Source organism: Gopherus flavomarginatus, chromosome 9 (assembly GCF_025201925.1).
Source record: "Gopherus flavomarginatus isolate rGopFla2 chromosome 9, rGopFla2.mat.asm, whole genome shotgun sequence".
NCBI lineage: Eukaryota > Metazoa > Chordata > Testudines > Testudinidae > Gopherus > Gopherus flavomarginatus.
This window is the reverse complement of record NC_066625.1, coordinates 90474675-90497179: the sequence shown is the minus strand read 5'-3', so window position 1 is coordinate 90497179 and position 22505 is coordinate 90474675. Positions and strand designations below refer to the sequence as shown.

General features: G+C 45.1%; 1 protein-coding gene across 1 annotated transcript in view; it reads right to left on the bottom strand.

Annotated features, from left to right (window-relative positions):
• The window catches only part of ADAMTS7 (ADAM metallopeptidase with thrombospondin type 1 motif 7), a 133510-nt gene extending 116806 nt beyond the window's left edge, over positions 1-16704 (bottom strand). The window contains exons 1-4 of the mRNA XM_050967329.1: positions 16231-16704; positions 7833-8031; positions 1842-2038; positions 395-478 (exon numbers count right to left, since the gene is read on the bottom strand). Of these exons, the coding sequence (XP_050823286.1) occupies positions 395-478; positions 1842-2038; positions 7833-8031; positions 16231-16704 (954 nt within the window). The remainder of the gene's footprint in view (positions 1-394; positions 479-1841; positions 2039-7832; positions 8032-16230) is intronic.
• Between the last annotated feature and the right edge of the window lie 5801 nt (positions 16705-22505).

Genomic DNA, 22505 nt, shown 5'->3' with positions numbered 1-22505 from the left:
AAATGCTGCCAAGAGAAAAATGGCATGTCCAGTAGGCAGTAGGGTTAGTTCCCAGAGGTTGCTGGATGGGGAGGATGATACTTGCATTTTGTCAGGAATCCTTTAAGAACTACTGAATAAGTGGCTACTTCTCAATATAAGGGCCAGATTCTACAATGTCTCTGCCTGTGGAACTCCCACTGGCTTCCAAGAGAATCCCACCCATGCAGCAATCACAGCATCAAATCTCTAGTGCCTGTGTTTACTCTGTGCAAGATCTTTCTGGCCATGCACATGAGATGAAAGTGAGAGTTTACGGCTTTCATGGCCAGTTCTCAACTGACCATACAGAAGCATACTCAGCTGCCAAGATGGAAATGGACCAAAAATATGAGTCACATTGTTTTCTTTTTACCTCATCATCTTCTAACAGGATAAGACGAACTATTGCAATGTTGATAGGGTTTCCAATACTGGCATCATGGAATATACCTGCCACCTGCAGAAATATAAACAGCCGAGAAAATAATGGGTGGGAGAAAGCAATCACTCTGCTTGCAATACTCATGGCAAACACATCGGATAGAGAAGCATGGTCTTAAAAGACACGGTTGGGTAGTGTAGTCCCAAATCGGAAGTTCCTTAGAATCAGGGGTGGGTTCAAAGCTAAGGAAGTTCAGACCCAGAGCTGGACCTAAACAAGAATGACATGCCTATAGCGCTACTGGAAATCATTAGAGCTGTGAATTTCAACCAAAAATGTGCATGGGAATGTGCTTACACTGTGTAATGATTGTGTATGGTTTCTCAAGGGGAACTGTTCCAACTTGGTCACTAATGATGGAGTAAATGATGTTGCACTCAAGTCTTCTGCCCCCATCGTCTTCTGCTGGAACCACTAGCCACATCCAGAACTGTGTTAAGAGAGGAACAGGCTAATTGTGCCAAATTATTCTAAACTGTCTGGTGGTTTTATGATATGAGCAAATAGCACCAGGTGACTAGACTGAGATCACAAAGTTCATTTCACTTGTGACCTCAGACAAAACTGAATGTGGGTCTCTGGAGGCGAAGGGCTAGCTCATTAACCCAAGCTGCCACCTAGCTTCCAATTAAATGTATCTCTGAGCTCTGAAAGATTAAGCAGCAATGTTCACTGCTGAAGCATTTGAATGCAATTACTGTAATTAACTTTTCGAGCCTGCGTTTGACTTTTATTACAGCCCTTACGGCACATAACATACATTCTCCTAGTTCTGTGCCAGGGTTTTTCATCACCTATTACTGGCTGCTTTACTTGCCTCTTTCCCTTTAACTGTTCACAGTGACACACTCCTAGGAAAGCCATTCACGTACCCAGTGCTAGCCAGGCTAGTATTTCACTCGGTCCCGGGTCAGCTGGCCCCAGCTCAGAGCATTATTTGGTGAGCTGCAGGAAGCTGTTTCTAGATGAGGTTGCTAAACACGACTGCATCTTCTCCGCAGCTCCTCTCTGATGTGTGGTACTAACACTGAAATCTTCAGGAGTCGTGAGCATGAAGGGCTTGATCCAAAGCTCCCTCAAGTCAATGGGAATCTTTGCATTGACACCAGTTGCTTAGGATCAGGCCCAAAATGAAGGCAGGCTATTACCTTGCATTTGTTTACCAAGCAGAGAACTGTCAGCTGCCTTACATGTGTGCATAGGGGAATAAGGGAACGTTAGTCACAGCCTTCCTCCCCTGCACAAGCAACTGGCATCGCTGGAAAGGGCTGAACCCTGGAATTCAAATGACCTGTATCTATGCCACTGACCCGTATGGGTTACATTTGGGCCTCCAAGGACACCAATAGATTTCACGGTCATGGAACCCAGAACTCACCATGTTCATTACGGTCAGCACATACTTTTCTATATTTTCACTTCCGTGATACTCCACCATCTTGGCGTCCGCTACCACCAAGGTCTCCACCCACTTCTCCTTGCTGATGGAGCGCTGCTTTATTCTTCGCTTCCTCTGCTGTTTCTGTTCCCATCTCTCTCTCCGTTTCTCAGACGTCTCCAGGCTTTGTGGAGATTCTGAAGAATGGAGAAGGGAATGGGCTTTCGATAATGGCTGAAAGCTTGGTGGAATATAAGAGGATTTTTTATTTTAAAAAGGAATTAATCCCATCCAAGCCACTAGAGCCCTCAAGACACAAACCATTGACTCACAGACCATTAACTCCCTCTTACCTACTCTGTCGAGCCACATGTTCAAAAGATCACTTAGAAGAAAGGCCTCTGAACTCTTTCTGTTGCTTGGTGGCATTAGCGTATTGGAGAGAAATCCAAATGTGGGTTTGGATCAAGTTCTTTTACTGGAACTCTGCCCTGGAATATTGCACGCAGGCCATGGAGAAACTCAAACAGCAATAGGAAACCTACATTGCAGAGTTATTAATATTTTTATTTATATACCAATTTATTAGGCAACCATCAAGGAATGTCTGGGCACATACGTGATAGATCAATAAAACTAGTGGCTGAACAATATGGATTATTGTCACCCATGCAGCACCAGAGGTTCTGCCAAGGGGACACAGCTCCTTAATACAATAAATTCACTACCCCATAAACTGGATTGATGGCTCACACCAAATCCTAGAGGTCTCCAAGGGTCCTGACCAAGCTAGAAAAGTCACCAAGACCTAACCTCAGGCTTTGTGGGGCTGCACAGGAGAAGGAATTCCTCTGAGAATCCCTTGGGCCTGCCACCAGGAGTTCCACCCTGGAGAGAGACAACAAGAGCGTTCATGTAAAAAAAAAAACCTGGGAAAAAAGATGGCATGATGCTGAAGGGAAGCTTGAATGGGCCTAATTACACATAGCAACTGGGCAGTCTCATGTGGAGAGTTCTCCTGTGATACTGCCCCTGTGTCAGGGTCAATCACAGGCTGAATAAGAGCTTTACTAACCGCATCATAAATAGCTGGAATTGCTTTTCTGTCCAGGCTTGAAAGGTTCAGGATTACTTCACTAACAATAAACTTGTCCATGTTTACTGTCTGCATTGTGCTTTAAATAATGAGAGAAAGTTTGCCCTCTAGTCCTAAAGAATCTCAAATATCCAGATAATTTGAGAAGTCTCCAGTGTTAAGATATCATCATGGAAGTTTAATGAAAATAACTTACTTAGAACTCATTTTTGTTGCAAACTTCACTGTAAAGCTTTGACTTATGTGGGTCTTATGATGTGGGGCAATTGGGAAAACATGGAGTTCTGGACACCAAAGGAAGTGCGTATATAATGTTAACTGCAAACACTATCCTAAATACTCACCCTGCTGTATGTATATGTTCACTGTATGCAGCAGGACGCATTGGCAGAAAACAATATATATGGCGAATGTACCATTACCTTGCTGGGTATTGCTTTATACATAAAATCAGCCTCTTTAATAATCCAAAGTGGTAGGACCAGAGTAATGGAAATCCTACAGATTTTCTACATGCTCTTTTCCAAAGTGTGATTTGGACTAAATTACTAGTCCATACTCTAGTAGAAATTTACATGCATCATCATCTGGGCAAATGAGGCCCCGGGGGATTCACTCATTCATTCATTATAATAAATTAATAGATTTTTAAGGCCAAAAGGGATCATTTGCTTGTAATGATAGACTAAAGATGCTCAATGTATTTAGCTTAACAAAGAGAAGGCTACGAGATGACTTGATCACAGTGTATAAATACCTACATGGGGAAAGACTTCTGATACAGAGACCCCTCCAATCTATCAGACAAGGGCTGAACAAGGTTCAACGTCTGGGAGCTGAAGCTAGGCCAATTCAGTCCTAGGTGTAAATTTTTAAGAGTGAGAGTAACTAACCACTGGAAAAACTTTCCCTAGGTACGTGGTAGAGTACGGCCACGGCTCTGGGAGAGGGGATGTAGACAGGGGAAAGGGGGCCGAGGCTAGGACAGAGCTAGGGACAGGAGCAGAGCCTCGTCCAAGGGCCTTGGCCAGCAGTGGGGGTCCTGGGCATGGGGCCAGCAGCCACGGCCAGGAGCAGAGCCTTGAGAGCAGGGCCAGCAGCTGGGGCCAGGGCCAGGAGCGGAGCTGAGTGGCACTTGCTCCCCACCCCTCCCCCATGGGTGCTGGCCAGGCTCCAGCAATGCCCCCCAGAACATTCCTCCATGCCCCCTAGGGGGCACGCCCCACAGATCAGGGGCCTCTGGACTAGATGATCATAGTGGACTCTCTTGACCTTAAAATCTATGAATCATCTAGTCTCATCCTCCACATGGTACAGGCTATAGAATTTCACCCAGTGATTCCTGCATCAAGCCCCAAATATGTTCAGAGTATGTCCATAGTGTCTTAAGAGTTACCCATCACATAGAGATTTACTGCTCCTCTGCTATTTACTGTACTTGCACAGGGAACAAAATGCAGCTCCTGTCCAGTGCTGCTCTGTACCATGCACCCTACTTCACCTTGGACGGAATTCTACTATACTCCACAGCCGCAGAGAAGCCACGGTAAGGATGTGAAGAATATTAGCCAATATTATTAACCAGCCCTTGTCCATCTCCTTCAGTGTCAGAAGGACACGCGATTGTGCTGCTGATACTCTCTGTGGCAGCAAGTGCTGAGAAGATTTGGGCTCTTGGATCAGCTTTGGAGGGTCTCACCTGTTCTGCAGTGGATCCAATCTACAAATTTTCCAAATGAGCTAGTAACCAATGAACTGTGCATTAAAACCTTTCTGCCTTGGCGCACAAGGCAGATAATATACCATTTGCTTCCTGCCCTGGCAATTGAGATGTCTGTCTCAGATACTTACACAGCTCCCCATTATCACGGTAACTGAGCATTTCACAGTCTTTAACGTATTTATCCTCAAAACACCAGTTAGGTAGGAAAATAGTATTTCATAGATGGGGAGCTGAGACACAGAGAAATAAATGACTTTCCCAAGGCCACTCAAGATGTCTGTGGCAGAGCAGGAAATTGACTATGAGTCTCTCAATCCCCAGGCTGCTGCTCTTATCATTAGGCTATCCTTCGCCTCTGAAGAGAGTGGTAGCATCATTGTGAAAAGACTCAGGATTTCATAAGGGACTAGATGCAGGTCTCCTCCTCTGAGGCTGGCACAGGTTCACTACCAAGCCTGCAAAATCGAATCTCCTCTAGTTACTGTCCAATACGACAGTCAATGTTTGAGGTACAAAATGTAATTTGGAAACTCTTGGGTGATGCTGCAGTGATCATGGTGTGTTAGTACCTACTGTGATGTTGCACTCTATATGATTTTATGAAAATATGCTAATGAGTGTGACTATAATGTAACTGGAATATGCTTCACGCAAAAGGTCTCTTGTAAGGGATCATTACAAAGCTTATAATCTACTGAGTGTGTTTGTCCTATTTCTATAATTGTATCACTCTTGTATCTGAAACTAGAAATATGAAATATAACTCTGGGGGCCTATTGTAATTATGCAAAGTGTGGGCCATTAATGGTGGTTTGGAATCTTGATGGCTCCCATTAACCAGGACAATTGTCTGTTGATGGCTCTGTTTTCCTTGTAAGTCTTCCTGTACACATGTGTGCTGGTAAGTGGGTAATGAAGTCTTACAGTGACATGTGATCATGTCACCTGAACTGGAATCCATCTTTAACCTGGTGTTTTTCCATTTAGAAGGGCGGTGGGGATCCAGAGAGACAAAAGATTCCTGCCTTGTGCCAAAGTTATATAAGAAGGTGGAACAGAACAGAGGGGGCAGCAATCATAAGAAATCCCCTAGGTATCACCTGAGCTGGAACAAGGGCTGTACCAGGGGAAAGGATTGTGCCCAGACTTAGGAAGGTGTCCAGTCTGTGACAGAAGCTTATTGAAACAGCTGAGAGTGAGGTTTATTTGTATTCAGTTTTCTTACTGTAATGGACATAGACTTGTGGGTTTTATTGTATTTTACTTGGTAATTCACTTTGTTCTGTCTGTTACTACTTGGAACCACTTAAATCCTACTTTCTGTATTTAATAAAATCACTTTTTACTTATTAATTAACCCAGAGTATGTATTAATACCTGGGGTGGGGCAGACAGCTGTGCATATCTCTCTATCAGCGTTACAGAGGGTGAACAATTTATGAGTTTACCCTGCATAAGCTTTATACAGGATAAAATGGATTTATTTGGGGTTTAGACCCCATTGGGAGTTGGGCATCTGAGTGTTAAAGACTGGAACACTTCTTAACTTGCTTTCAGTGAAGTCTGCAGCTTTGGGGCATGTGGTTCGGACCCTGGGTCTGTGCTGGTTCAGACAGGTGTGTCTAGCTCAACAAGACAGGGTGCTGGAGTCCCAGGCTGGCAGGGAAAGCAAGGGCAGAAGAAGTCTTGGCACATCAGTTGGCAGTCCCCAAAGGGGTTCTGTGATCTAACCCGTCACACCTACATGGGGAGAATGCCTGACAGGAGAGGGCTGTTTAATCAAGCAGACAAAGGCATAACATGCTTCAGTGGCTGGAGACGAAGCTAGATAAATTTCGACTACAGTTAAGGAGCAACATTTGAACAGTGAGGATAATGGACTGTTGAGACAGTTTACCGAGAGATGTGGTGGATTCGCCATCACTTAAAGTCTTTAAATTCAGACTGGATGTCTTTCTAAAAGATATTTGCTAGCTCAACCACAAGGTGTGGGCTTGATACTGGAATAGCTAAGTGGAAGTGGGTGGCCTGTGCTATTCAGGAAGCCAGACTAGGTGACCATAATGGCCCCTACTGGCCTTAAAAGCTGAAATATATGGAATGGCCCACTGGTCTTTCCAGGCACGCTCTCTTCTTGGAAAGGAATGCTGCTGATTTGAGTCTTCACGTCTCTCCTCTTTTGGATCAGCTATTCTAGATCAAATAATCCCCACCTACATTCCAAAAGCCCACCGCTCTGGAAGAATTTGACTTCAGTGGGGCCACTATTCCACTCTGAAAGTCCAACCAATGGCTAAGTCACAACAAACTGATATTTGCAAGAAAACAAACAGTCACCACAAAGCAGAAAGTTCACATTGGAGTAAGAAGAAAAACATGGCAATCAGTGGCTTGTGGTTTAGGGCTGCAGTGCCTGAGCACATGCACACGAGAAATGATTGCCATGTGACAATAAAAATACTGCACTCTAGCATAACCCTTGTTACTCGTGGGACTCAAGTTGTGAATACCACAAAATGATTGCCTGGTGCTCCACAAGCAAATTCCTTAGCAGCTGTCACTCACTCATGACCAGAAATTTGAAAAGCGGTCAGCCCTTCCATAATACAAATGCCTGTGGAAATAATGTTTGTCTACAGTTCTGGAAACTTGGCACTCTCTTCGCTATTGATACATCTATCTATCCTAGAGTTTCATTGTGCTACCCTCATTGTAGTACCGGAGCATCGTCCACTTCAAAACTTGTCTTGCATTAGTGACTTCGTGAAGGCTCTGGCTCTGTCCCTTTTGGGGCATAAATGCACTTGCAGTTGGAGTATGTCTTTGCTGGAAATATTCTGGGTGGCCTAAGAGCTTTCTTTTTAGCCAGCCTATTGCTAGTTGGTACACTTGACCTGCAGTACAATACATTCACAGAATAAACCCCCAAATTTCAGTGTGATTTAGCATCAAATTAATGTTCAATTTCTATCCCTCTTACAGGCAGAGTTGTGTGTGAGTATGCTGAATGCTTTAGCACAGGAGGTAGATGCTGAGCTTTAATATCAAAGGCACTCAGCACCTAGCAGGATGGGACCCCAAGTGTTTATCTTTCATTGTCCTATTATTAAAATCAGTTCTCCTCTAGCAACTATTGACTCACTATGAAACTGCAATAAAGTAGATAAAATACCTTGGACTCCACATGCTCCCAAGTTATCGGGCTGTTTCCTGTCTCGCTTTCTGCTGGATTCCACTATCAACTCTTCTTCCTCATATTCTGGAGCATGACGTTTATAGATCCTATGGGGACGGGCTGTACCGTCCTCATGCTTATTTGTAGCCAGAGGTTCAATGAAATAGTCTTCGTTTGCGAGCCGAAATACACCTCTCTGGGAGGGGGAGAGAAAGTCGGTGTGATTTCTATGATTCATTGACTCATGGTGAAAACAATTACAGTGGGATGGGTTTGCAGAATTTGTCATGCAGAAATAGATGCTTTGTAAAGACGTTGCTTTTGCCTCTTTATCCATGCTGAGAACTATAAGCTCCCACACACAGAAGAACAAACCAGCATGGACTGAACATAGTCCAGATTTGAGATTCAGAAAGCAAAATTCATGCCTGCACTGCAAAGTTTAACTGCCTCCAGTTAGAAACAAACGGAAAGGCTGTTTGATGCTGAGGTGCCCAATAACAGTAAGGATTTAGACGGAGACAGACAGAGGCTTCTGAAGACAAACAGACACAGAAAACACCAAGAAAGAACAGTAAGGTTACATGTGCGAGTCAGTTGCAAGCTTCTTTTTCTCTCCTGTGTTAAAATCGCTCTTTGCTTCTGCCTTTATTTAAAAAGTTCTGTTATTCTTCTGTAACAGACCAAAGTGCTACATCTTATACAGGGCTACTCCAGTATTCTGAGTAGTTCTTGTAGAACACTGCAGTGTTTTTATTAGGGTGTCCCTCTAAATTCAAGCTAGTTGCTGCTGCCCATTTACACTGTCTACGCACCCATGGTTTTTAACCACCCTTAATCCAAAGTTCCAGGCTCTGGCTTCTCATGCTCACGCATCAGAACATCTTTAGGGAAGCAGAGGAACAGGGGTCCAAGTTCACTGCAGGAACCCAAAGCCAGGAAACTCAGAGTTACTCATGGAGCCAAACGATAGCATGGACGGTACAATGAGCATGTGCTATTGGCATCTTTCCTTTGGCAGGAAATGAAATCCTAATGCTTTCATTTGTTTAATAAACTCTCCCACTGCTGATCCCTATGGGCTCTGTGTTTGAGTCTCAGATCTGTGATATCGAACGAGATCCGTAGTAACTACTATTAGGCAACGTTCCCATTCTCCTGACTTCAACCTCTCTGAATTTGCTCTGTGTATCTGTTTCATTCCTAGGAATGGGGAGCTTTAGGGTAGGAGTTTGTAGGTTTCTTAGTAGCAGATGATCCCTGAGCTGCGGGAGGGCAGTGCTGCTAGCTGTGTGACTTGACTGTATCTTCATGTTGTAACAGCACTCTGTGGGTTCTTAGCTGAGTTCATTGCTGTGGAGTGGCCCTGCTCTGTGTCTGGATTGTCTGAAGTGGATTTTTGTGTAGGATGCTTACATAATAACCCATTCCTTTTCAGCTTCGTTTATTATGCTTTTGATCTGACATTTTCATTACTTTTGCATGCCACAGACAGAAAAAAACCAAAGGAAGATGAAAATGTGGCACAATAAAGCCTTGTTATTAGACTCTCCCATTTATTCCAGGAGACGTTTGTAAGTATGATCATCAGTTCATCGGGCTTCATGTGCCCTGACTCCACGCAATTAGCTTCTCCTTTCCCCAGAGGGCTAGATCCACACGGTGGAAATCTTCCAGCCACAAGGCCTACACAGACATGACGGAATTCGCTTTCCTGGGGGCTGCCAGAGCTATTGCTATGCTGTTTGTTTGCTGTCGTTACAAAGATCCTGAAAAGGGGCATTTCCTGGCACTTATGGCTCATTGTTACAGGGTGGCTGCCCCTTAAGGGTCAGAGGCCTGGGGCCAACCATGGTTACTGAAGAGGCACATCTGGGTATGGATCAGGTGATTTCCCTATAAAGCGCAGAAGCCGAGTGCAGTGAAGGAGTACTTGCTACTGAGGACGGAGAGCAGGGACTGCTAGGAGTGGGCTGGCTCCAGTAGAAAGTCCTGGGACTTGGCACTGAGACGATAGCCAGGTAGGGCCTGGCAAAGCAGGAAGGCTAGCTCAGGCAGGAAGGCCTGGAAGGATGGTGATTACAGACCACTAGGAGTGTGGAGAGGAGATCCCTGGGATGGCGAACTGAGACTACAGGCAGGAAAGGACTGGGAGTAACCTGATGAGGGTTAAATGGCTGGACTTTGGTTTGGACTTAAAGTTTCATCCTTGAGTTTATTTTATCTGATCCAGACTCCATTAGGGGGTGTTGTGACTGGACAAAAAGGGTGTGTGGAGTTTCCTTAAGGAGCCCCTTGAGGGGGAAACTGAGGCAGGCTGCCTGAAGCATGACCCCAGGCCATGCAAAGGTGCTCTGGTGTAGGCTACTTCCTCACACTCCTTTTTTTCTCCTGCTATTTCATCCCACAGTGAAGCCAAAATGCTACTCACATGCGCCAACCTCACATGCACAGGCTGGGTCTGTCAGAGTCCAGCAGGAGCTGCACACCACCGAAGAGCAGGATTTACCCCCCCAAATTAGGCCCTGATCCTGCAACCAGATTCACAAAGACAGGCCCTTATGCACATGCAAGGCCTCAGTGTCTTTAATGGGCTTTGTGCAAGGGTCTAGCCGTACAGATCCAATTGCATGGTTGTGGCCTTAATTAGTGGTGGTAACTCAGAGGTTTCCATGAAAAGACTATGGGTCTGTGATTTTCCAGACGCTGAGCATCTACAGCCCCCACTGATTTCAGCTGGAGCTTGAAAATCAGGCTCATGGGGCTGAAATTAATTTCTTATGGTGTCACTTCTCTTCTCTCTGCTGCTAACACCAGCCCCACCAACCCAACTAGCACCTAGTCCTGTCTATTGCTATCCTCCATGATGTCTCCGACAAACAGAATGGCCTCTCAACCCTGGTGTGCCTGATGCCTTCTGCCCTTGGAGCCCACAAACACTAATAAAAAAAATCAATTATCCAAACTTTGGAGATGTTCGTATTTGGACCAGAGCTTCCCAGTTGGGCCCAGCTCTATCAGGCGAATGTAGGAGTTAAGATTGTGTTCTAGCCTATGGAGGAGACAGTGGTTCTACTGCAAATCCCAAGGCCGGGACACCAAGGACAGCGTGGGTCTCCGGCTCTTGTCCACATGAGCCATATTCTTTAATGATGGTTCACGTGACCTTCCAGTCGGTGTTTGGTTGATTTCTCTCTTGTCTGTGTGCTGGGGTGTCCACCCACACTTGCCCTAAAGGGGTTAATGGAGGCAAGATGGGCCAATTAGTCTATTCGGCAGCAAGCTGAGAGAAGTATGGCTGAGAGGAAGACCCTAATTAGGGGAAGCTCACCTGTGCAAGAACAGGTGGGGCGTCTATAAAGCCAGGAAGCTGATGGCAGAGAGAGGCTGCAGGGAGTAGGTTGCAGTCACTCCCTGGGGGGAGGCAGCTGTGAGGCTGCAAACCCAGAGGGGTGGGGAGAGCCAGAAGGTAGGGAAGAAGCTTAGGGAAGGGTAGTAAGGTCCAGGAGGGAACAGACCTTGGCTGCGGAAGAAAAGGCCACGGAGATGGAACTCAGAGCAGGGGGTGGGTCTGGGTTCCCCTCCAGCCACTGAGGAAGCGGCACCGGCTGGCAGTGAATGGGAAGACTTCCTGAGCCCATTTGACAGGAGAGACTTTGGTACCAGGGAAAGGAGAAACACAGACAGTGACCTGGTCAGAGCGCCTGGTCACGAAGAGGAGGCTGCAGGGCCCAGAGCAGGAGAGTGGCCACAGAGAGAGAGCAGCAGCAGGGCATGCAGCGAGCAGCAGAAGGGGACTTTGGGCCTGGAAAGATTCCCCAGAGCTGCCAGGAGGAGGCGCCACCTACAGTGAGTGGACCCATGACAATCTGCAGCTACATTAAGGAACGAAGGCCCAGAGGGTTAGCTGTTAGCACTGCCAGTGTGACCTCACTTGTTTTCTCATTTAAGAATGAAACCATTAATTTTTCAGGTTACATTGTTTCCAAGATGTATCTTATGGCTGAATGATGCCTTCATCTGTACTTGTGATGTGTGGAGGGGAAACACCACACGCGTGTGCAGTAAAGCACAGCTAGCTGTCGGGTGTGTATGGGAGGGTTACGGCAGCCCCTAGAATGTGCTGGGAGGATTTCAGCTCTAGACCGGGATGGTTCTCTGAACGGTTCCTGTAATTCCACAAGCATGGTGCTGGTGCTTCTGTAGTTCAGTGTTCAGAGGGGAACAGGAGTGCCCCAAGTACATTCTTTGCAGTGTGGAGTACCAAGGAGACTTTCAGAAACACGAGATATTAATGCTGTCTCTGGGAAGATTACAATATATCAGTGGCATAGCCACAGCGGTGCTGAGATGGGAGCTCCAGGAGACATTGTCCCTTACACAGCTCTATTCCTTATGGAGATTTCAATGAGTTTCTTAATATGTTTTATTGTGTTTCCCTCCATAATGGAAGGTGGACGTGTATCATGGCCTCTGTCTGATAACTGCCCAGAATATCCTTCAAAAGGGACATGTTTCATCACAAGGAGATTTTCTCCTGGTAAAATATTTGAAAATTAAAAATTACTAATGGATGAGATTTGCTCACATCAATATTTACAATTTTATTAATACTTTTCCATATTGCATGTGATAATTCCTTATTTCATCTCCATAATTCCTGTACAATACACAGGACAGATTCTATTCTGACTTACACTGGTGTAGATCAGAAGTAACTCCACTGAAGTTGATGAAATTACACAGGCAGAAAACCAGCGTAAGAAAGAGCAGAATAAAACCCTTAGCAGGCAAAGGAATAAAGCTTGCTTTACTTTAATTTTCTGGACAGCAAGGATCTAAGTGAGATGGTCTTTTTAAAAAACCATCTGTTAGAGATGAAACGTGGTCATAAAAACACAAAGCTAGAAAGGCAGGGGAAAGATACTACTAAACATGTAATTACTATAATTTACACAGAATAATGAATGCTAGACCAGATGTTGATCAAAAAGATAACAGAGGTATTTGGCCTTGAGGAATGCTAATTACACTTGATCTTGTCACAGGCAGAAATTTCAAGTCAGGTCGCTTGTATATTACAAGTTGGATGGAAGCCACATTAAGTTTAGAATGTAAAGTATTACCATCATATATAAAAGTAAGCGACTGTGTCCTACCCCTGTAGTTCCAGCTTCTGCAGAACTGTATTGTCTTCCTTGTTTACATACTGTAATTCTTAGCATAATTCCAAATGATATGTGATTAATCCTTTATAATGAAGCTACAGCTCATGCTGCATTACTTTCAGCAACTGTTATAAATGACATTATAGTATGGCATTAGGTGTTAACATCTGTCTGCTGAAAAATTCAGGTTTAGCTTTAAAAAAAATATAAAGCCACATTGAAAAGCTCACTGATTTGGGAGCATTAAACTGTTTATTCTCTTATGATTCTAAATAGCTTGATGATATGATAAATAGCCGCTCACCAGCTCTGCTAAACTACATATTGTGAAGTTCTTCTAGTCTAACAATTTTTCCCATCAATCATTACTTTAGTAAGTCTGCTTTTAAATAAATAATAATAATCCTTAGCATTTATACTGCAATTTTCTTCATCACTATTCTTTACAAACTAGCTATTTAGTCCTATCAACACCCCTATGAAAGGGACTGAGCTGGCTGAGTTATCCCTAGCAAACAATGCATTTGTTGACATTAGTTCCTTGTTTCTGGATTATCTGCAAATAGACTTCAATTCTCACTAATCTGTTTCTTATTTGATGAATGGCTCATGTGAACATACTTCAGCCTATGAACTATTTACAGTTATTGCTCTGAGTATTTGTTTATGCCTAACTCCTGCTATGGGGCTGGTCATCTGGTATTGTTTCTGTTTCCTGACTGGATAAGTCCCCTATCTATAAACTGCTTTCAAGATGGCCCTGTGAACACTTCCAGTCTGCCTATATATTGGCATAGGGTATCTATGTGCAGATACATTCACATGAGCATTCATGACACTTCCCCTTTCCATGAACAATCTGGCAATCAATATTTCACTCAGACACTTGCAAACATGTGACTCAAAGGGCTATGGGCTCCTCCTAAAGGAATTCACCTCTTATCTGAATGAATGCTTGGGAATATATTTTTTCCCTGCGTTTGTCCATCTCAAGAAGTGAGTAGTTTTACTATCCCATCCCAACTTCATAGATTTGGAAATCAGCCGAGGCCAGAGAAGCAGTCAGCGTAAGCAGCAGCATTAGAACTCCATGGTTCCCACTGAGTTGCCCAGGCAACTAGACTGCATCTCCACCCTACTCTTTACTCAGCAGGCTTACATCGAAATCCAGAAACTCTTCTCTTCAGTTGTAGAACTTAGGGGGAAAGTTCCAACTAAAGGGCCTGATCTGCAATGTAATGGGAGATGCTGAGCACTGATAGCTCCTGTTCCCTTCAGTAGGAACTAAGGGTCCTCTGTTCCTCCCAGGATGTGCTCAGCATCTTACACTATTCTCTCCATGATGTACGCCCTGCACACGGTGATCACACCTTTCCTGATCTCTGCAGTGATTAGCTGATACCTTAACCATCTCCCCAATTTTATCTTTTTAAATTCCAAATACATTATGCTGAATGTTAATAGTTACAAATATTTGATCTTAGCTGTTACTACCTTCACCTTCTCCAACAGATGAACTGATGCTATGTGCAGAGTTCGATCTGCTGCCCACTGCTTTGTAATCTGCAAGAGGGCTTTCGGGGCCAGATGCAATGGAGCTACACTGACTTGCACCAACTGAGCATCTGACCTACAACATCAATGATTTTGTCACAGAATTTCAGTGGCAAATGCCTAAAAAACAAAAACAAATCTGTGACCTGTCCAGGTTATTGATTCTAAAAAAGCATCGCATTCCAGAGGACTAATGCAATGCACAGATTCATATTGCTTTTGTTTAAATACATTAAGATTAAAACATGCTGCAGGGCAACAGACACAATTACTAGATGAATCTCACACACACACTCCTGCTGGGGAACCACATCTAGAGTCCTCCTTATCTCCAAAACCTCAGGCCTCTATCACTTCAGCTAAAAAGGATTTCCTCAATATGTAGCAGCGGCCGGTCCCTTTATTCTGTCTGGGGGCCAGGCACTAGAAGACAAATATCTCATACGTTCCACTGCCTGCTGTAAGACAATCAGAATATTTGTTGCCCCTAGACATCTGCATGGAAACAGCGATGTCTGGATCTAATGATATTGATCAAGATAGAGGATAATATTTTCAAAAGTGCCTAAGTGATGTAAGACTCAATCCTATTTTCAAAAATGACCTGGGCACTCAATGAGACTTCCACGTCAACTCCTAAGTTCCTTGGTCATTTTTGAAAATAGGATTTAGAGTGCTAAGTCACTTAGGCATTGTTGAAAATGTTACCCTTGGACTTGTTTAATTCTCAGCAAGGCAGGCAGTTGTGACCCCTAGTCCAGGGATCGGCAACCTTTGGCACGCGGTCCGTCAGGGAAAGCCCCTGGTGGGCCGGGCTGGTTTGTTTACCTGCTGAGTCCGCAGGTTCGGCTGATCATGGCTCCCACTGGCCGTGGTTCGCCGCTCCAGGCCAACGGGGGCTGTGGGAAGCAGGGCAGGCTGAGGGATGTGCTGGCCACCGCTTCCAGCAGCTCCCATTGGCCTAGGACAGCGAACTGTGGCCAGTGGGAGCTGCAATCGGCCGAACCCGCGGACGCTGCAGGTAAACAAACCATCCCGGCCCGTCAGCGTCTTTCCCTGATGGGCCGCATGCCACAGGCTGCCGATCCCTGCTCTAGTCTAATAACAAATGGAAACAGACTGGATTTATTGTACCTTTTATCTTTCCTTCACTGGAAAGGTCATTTCTTTTCAGACCCAAATTTAGCAGCTTCCTATGCAAACCTGCTGTTTTCACTGATTTAAATTAGTTATAGCGGAGTGTGACTTTGGCACCAATGTCCAGAAAACATTAGTTTCACCATAAATCTCTTTAAGCTTTCTGCACTGGCTGTTTTTAATGTAGTCCTTTGTGATCCCACATTTGGACCATAGCAGACGAAGGAGGTACGAGATATGACCGTCTTCAGTGGTTCACACCTGAAATCTACTTTCCACAGGAGTACTGAAAGAGGACAAGAAAGCATAGTCCAAATAAGTAAGCTGAAAGGACATGAACCTGCACCACTGGAGTCAATTGGAGCTTTGATGTTAACTTCAGCATCAAATTTGAAGGGTAAAGCCCTTACTCTATTGAAGTCAATGGGAGTTTTGCCATTGTCTTCAATGGAGCCAGGATTTTACCCATCATTTCTAATACTTTGATATCCCTGTGATTAAAGTGCCGTTTTTCAGGATTCAACTGGAACACTTACCAGCCCATCACACGTGCTAAGAGCTGCTAAACCACCTTTCAGCGCCCAGTTCTGGACCTCTCCAAGCATGTGACAAAAGTTGTGATTATAAGACTGGATCTTGGCATTGGTGATTCCTCCATATCGTCTCTCACTAACAAACCCAGGAGCAAGGAGATTGTTATTAATGCTTAAATTGAATTTTAGATGCTGTCCTTTGTAATGCAGCTCATAAAAGGAGAGCAAATTGTTCCTTGAGGAAAGGGCCCTTTTGTGAATTGCGCGATAAGCCAGATCATAGGACAGAAAAGATCCACTCTCATCAACTCGGACTGGATGAACAACGTCATAGCCAGAATATTGCTGGAGAACCGTCTCTGTGAAGAAAACATTTGCAATGATCAGATATAAAGATGATGATGATATTTCATCCCAAAGGATCCCACTGCACATTATGTTTATTGGTTCTACAAATTCCCAGTAGGGAGGGATCATTCTTTCCACCTCTGAACTGGAGACACATATGGGATGATAAGTGTCAGCTGTTTAAAAGAGCAAAGGAATACACCACAGTAATTCAGAACAGGAAGTGAAGATTATCTGAGAGGGAGAGGGAGAATTTAGGCAGCTAAATTACATGAGCAGATAAAATTATTCAAACTGGAATGATGTCAGGACACCTGAGTTAACCCCTCAGTCTTACAAAAAGTGCCAGAGGAAACAATCCCAAATAAATATGAAAGTTTTATTAGACAAGTAGTAGAGAAGAGCAGACAGTCTCCCTCTGAAACAAGAAAAAGTGTTTTCTGGGTGAGTAGTTATTTAAGTTAAATAAATTTTTAAATTCTCATAAAGGAACTTCATAAGCAATAGTAGCTCAAATGTTAATATTTATTCCTCAATAGATAGAGTTTAATTTGATTGTTTTAATTACAGTTGTTTCAAAACTGCCACCCCAAAAAATTAATAAAAATGTTCATGAACATAAGAACGGCTATACCGGGACAGACCAAAGGTCCATCTAGCCCAGTATCTGTCTACTGACACTGGCCAGTGCCAGGTGCCCCAGAGGGAGTGAACGTAACAGGCAATGATCAAGTGATCCCTCTCCTGCCATCCATCTCCACCCTCTGACAAACAGAGGCTAGGGACACCATTCCTTACCCATCCTGGCTAATAGCCATTTATGGACTTAACCATCATGAATTTATCCAGTTCTTTTTTAAGCACTGTTATAGTCCTAGCCTTCACAACCTCCTCAGGTAAGGAGTTCCGCAGTTTGACTGAAAAAGCAGCAAAGAATCCTGTGGCACCTTATAGACTAACAGACGTTTTGGAGCATGAGCTTTCATGGGTGAATACCCACTTCCTCAGATGCATGTAGTGGAAATTTCCAGGGGCAGGTATATATATCTGCTTGCAAGCAAGCTAGAGATAACGAGGTCAGTTCAATCAGGGAGGATGAGGCCCTGTTCTAGCAGTTGAGGTGTGAAAACCAAGAGAGGAGAAACTGGTTCTGTAGTTGGCAAGCCATTCACAGTCTTTGTTCAATCCTGAGCTGATGGTGTCAAATTTGCAGATGAACTGAAGCTCAGCAGTTTCTCTTTGAAGTCTGGTCCTAAAGTTTGACTGTGCGTTGTGTGAAGAAGAATTTTATTTTATTTGTTTTAAACCTGGTGCCTATTCATTTCATTTGGTGACCCCTAGTTCTTGTATTATGGGAATAAATAAATAACTTTTCCTTATCCACTTTCTCCACATCACTAATGATTTTATATACCTCTATCATATCCCCCTTAGTCTTCTCTTTTCCAAGTTGAAGAGTCCTAGCCTCTTTAATCTTTCCTCATATGGGACCCTCTCCAAACCCCTAATCATTTTAGTTGCCCTTTTCTGAACCTTTTCTAGTGCCTGTACATCTTTTTTGAGGTGAGGAGACCACATCTGTACACAGTATTCGAGATGTGGGCGTACCATGGATTTATATAATGGCAGTAATATATTCTCTTTCTTATTCTCTATCCCCTTTTTAATGATTCTTAACATCCTGTTTGCTTTTTTGACCGCCTCTGCACACTGCGTGGACATCTTCAGAGAACTATCCACAATGACTCCAAGATCTTTTTCCTGACTCGTTGTAGCTAAATTAGCCCCCATCATATTGTATGTATAGTTGGGGTTATTTTTTCCAATGTGCATTACTTTACATTTATCCACATTAAATTTCATTTGCCATTTTGTTGCCCAATCACTTAGTTTTGTGAGATCTTTTTGAAGTTCTTCACAGTCTGCTTTGGTCTTAACTATCTTGAGCAGTTTAGTATCATCTGTAAACTTTGCCACCTCACTGTTTATCCCTTTCTCCAGATCATTTATGAATACATTTAATAGGATTGGTCCTAGGACTGACCCTTGGGGAACACCACTAGTTACCCCTCTCCCTTCTGAGAATTTACCATTAATTCCTACCCTTTGTTCCCTGTCTTTTAACCAGTTCTCAGTCCAAGAAAGGACCTTCCCTTTTATCCCATGACAGCTTAATTTACATAACAGCCTTTGGTGAGGGACCTTGTCAAAGGCTTTCTGGAAATCTAAGTACACTATGTCCACTGGATCCCCCTTGTCCACATGTTTGTTGACCCCTTCAAAGAACTCTAATAGATTAGTAAGACACGATTTCCCTTTACAGAAACCATGTTGACTATTGCTCAACAGTTTATGTTTTTCTATGTGTCTGACCATCTTACTCTTAACTATTGTTTTGAATAATTTGTCCGGTACTGAGGTTAGACTTACCGGTCTGTAATTGCTGGGATCGCTTCTAGAGCCCTTTTTAAATATTGGCGTTACATTATAAAATTACTCAACATAGTGAAGTCAAAAGCTGACTGAGAAGTGTTACAGAGGGGTCTCACAAAACTGGGTAACTGGGCAACAAAATGGCAGATGACGTTGATAAATGCAAAGTAATGCACATTGGAAAAAATAATCCCACTATACACACAAAATGATGGGGTCTAAATTAGTTGCTACCACTCAAAGAGATCTTAGACTCTCCAGGGATAGTTCTCTGAAAACATCCGCTCAATGTACAGTGTCAGTCAAAAAAGCTAACAATGTTAGGAACCATTAGGAAAGGGATAGATAATAAAATGGAAAATATCATACTGCCTCCCTATAAATCCATGGTACATGGACACCCTGAATACCGCGTGCAGTTCTGGCTGTCCCATCTCAAAAAAGATATATTAAAATTGGAAAAGTTACAAAGAAGGGCAACAAAAATGATTATGAGTATGGTACAGCTTTCATGTGAGGAGAGATTTAAAAGATTGTGATTGCTCAATGTAGAAAAAGACGACTAAGGGGGGATATGATAGAGGTCTATAAAATCATGACTGGTGTGGAGAAAGTGAATAAGGAAGTGTTATTTACCCCTTCACTTAACACAAGAACCAGGGGTTACCTAATGAAATTAATAGGTAGCAGGTTTTAAACAAACAGAAGGAAGTAATTCTTCACACAATGCAGTCAACCCGTGGAACTCATAGCCAGAGGACGTTGTGAAGACCAAAATTATCACAGGGTTCAAAAAAGAATTAGATACGTTCATGTGGTTCATCAATGACTATTAGCTAAGATGGTCAAGGACACAGCTTCTAGATGTCCCTAAGCTTCTGATTGCCCATAGCTCAGACTGGACAACAAGGTATGGATCACTTGATGATTACCTGTTCTAGTCATTCCCTCTGAAGCACCTGACAGAGGAAAACATGAATAATACAGCCCAGTACTCTAGGAAAGTGTACTTTGGTTCCCCCAGAGTTGAGTTCCAGAGAAGCCACAAACTATCACCTAACCACAGAATTGTTAAAATTAGTTAACAATTAACAGAAATGAACAATCGCAGAAGAGAATCCCAAACCCCATTTACTCCTGGAGGCATTCTGCATCAAAACATAAAAAATTCTGCACACAAATTTTAAAATTCTGCAGCCAATACACCTGAACCCCCTAACCCCTAGAGCCCATCGATGGGACCACCCCGGCTCAGATACATGCACCCTATCCCCCCCCAGCCCAATCACGGGGCACTCCCCTTGTCCAGATACCCACACCTCCTCCCCCCAGAGCCCAGCCATGGCCCCACTAGCCCAGACACCTGCTCCCCTCCCGCGAACCCAGGGATGCAGAGGGAGGAACAGTCTGATGTTTGGTCCCAGGTTTGCCCTGAGCGCTGTCCTCTCCTTCCCTCAGGGCATGCTGGGAACTACAGCTGCCAGGAGCCGCTAGCTCCCTCTCCCTCCCCCAGCAGTGTCTTCTATGTGCGAGCTGGGCAGTGCCAGGTTTACAATGGTGCCAGTGGCTCCACAGAGCTGGGCCCATGTTCAGAAGGGGCCCCAGCCTGCTCCACACTGTGCCCTGAGACAGGGCATGGGGGAGTGGGTCTGTGGTGAGCCTGGGGGGGAGGTGCTGGGCTGGGAGGAGGAGAATGTGTGTGTGTTGGGCCACGAGGGAGTGAGGGTTCTGTGGGGAGGTGCTGGGCAGTTGTGGTGGGGCTATAGGCAGGGGGGCGCTGGGCAGGGGTGGTGTGCAGGGCGCTGGGCATTTATGTGGGGAGGGCCTGTGGGGGGAGCTGGGCATAGTGGGTTAGGGGGGCTCTGGCCATAGGGAGTCAGGGGTGTGTGTGTTGGGCTGGGGGGCTGTGTGGCACAGCATGGGGCCACCCCCGAGGGGAAGGGGTAACTGCCGGTTTGTAAATAGTGCCCTTGCACTGGGTGGAGCGGGGCCGCCCTTGCCATGCCATGCCCCATTGCCCCTGGCTGGCCCCTCGCTCTGGGGACTGACCTCCCTGCGCCATGCTCCAATGCTTCCATGGTGGCCCACAAAAGGTTAATCTGGCCCTGGAGCTGGGCTCTGCTGGGTCCAGTGGCCCCTAGTGGCAGCTAGCAGCAGCCCATTTCTGTGGGAGGAAAAGAAATTCTGCAGGGAAATTAATTTCTGCAAAATTCTGCATTGTGCAGTGGTGCAGAATTCCCCCAGGAGTGTACATTCTGTTCTGCCTGAGGGGACAGAGCCTGCCCCACTCTTACCTCCTCAGAAACACCCCGAAGCCCTGCCCCTCCATGCCAAGCATGCCGCAATAGCGAGCAAAAGGCCCAATTGTCACTCTCACATGCGTGACTGCCCATCCTCCCAGCCCCCATGGTGATTTATGTTTCTACCAGCTGCTCCCAGCACCCAAACCGACCTGCCTGCACTGCCATGGAGGGGCATGTGACCGCTCTCGTGGCTTCCCTTTGCTTCCCCATCAGGTCATTTTTCTGTGAGGAAGCAAAGAAATCTGCGGGGGACATGTATTCTGTGCATGCACAGTGACATAGAATTCCCCCAGGAGTATCCATTATAAAAGGGACAGGACACACAATTCAGCACACCGGCCTCAAAGACATATGGATCCTTTGGTCTGTCAATACTGCAGGCAACAAACAGTCCTTGTAAATATATTTTACAGATTAAAAAATGCCTGTCACACCAAAAGGGACAAAGTAAAAAGTGTGCTGAGATTGCCCAGGAAAATCACTGTGCAGCGGATGTGATTTCTGAGACAAAGTCTACTTAGGTAAACAGTTGCCCCCTAGTGATAAATGTGGTGACTACTTAACGCTTGTACTGTAGTTCCACTTGTATGACCCAGTCAAGGCACATGCCCCAGGGGAAGGTACCAAAGCACCCTGTATACCAGGGGATCTCCCCAAACCTCTTGACTTCTTTGGCATCTGCACTGTTCCTCCTCTGTCTCTGCTCATCTCTAATCTGAGTGATGAAGGGTCCTGGCTCTGGGGGACTCTCTAGGAGCTGGTCTGGGCCAAGTAATACTTAGTCCTGCCCTGAGTGCAGGGGACCTCTCGTCCTACCATTCTATGGCTCTGAGGAGGAAAGGTTCCCAGCCTTCCCGATTCTTTCCATCTCTTGGCACCTGCAGCAAGCCAGGAGTTTATTGCTGCGGGTCCATTACAGGGCTGCTAACGCTGGAGAAAGGGCAGCGTTTAGGTTTAGACAAATGCCCCTTCCTCTCCGGGCCAGCGGGCACCGCCGCTTCCCGGGGCCCTTCCATCTGCCCCGCAGCTAGGACCTTGCCAAGCGCCCGGTTCAGCCGCTCGGCAGACGGATCGCGGGGTCACTGCCGCTGAGCCCAGAGCCGGCGGCGGGCGGAGCGTTACTTGTCGCGCTGAATGGCCCGGCCAGAATTAGCTCTCCCGGGACGCACGGGCAGGAGCAGAGCAAAGCTTGCG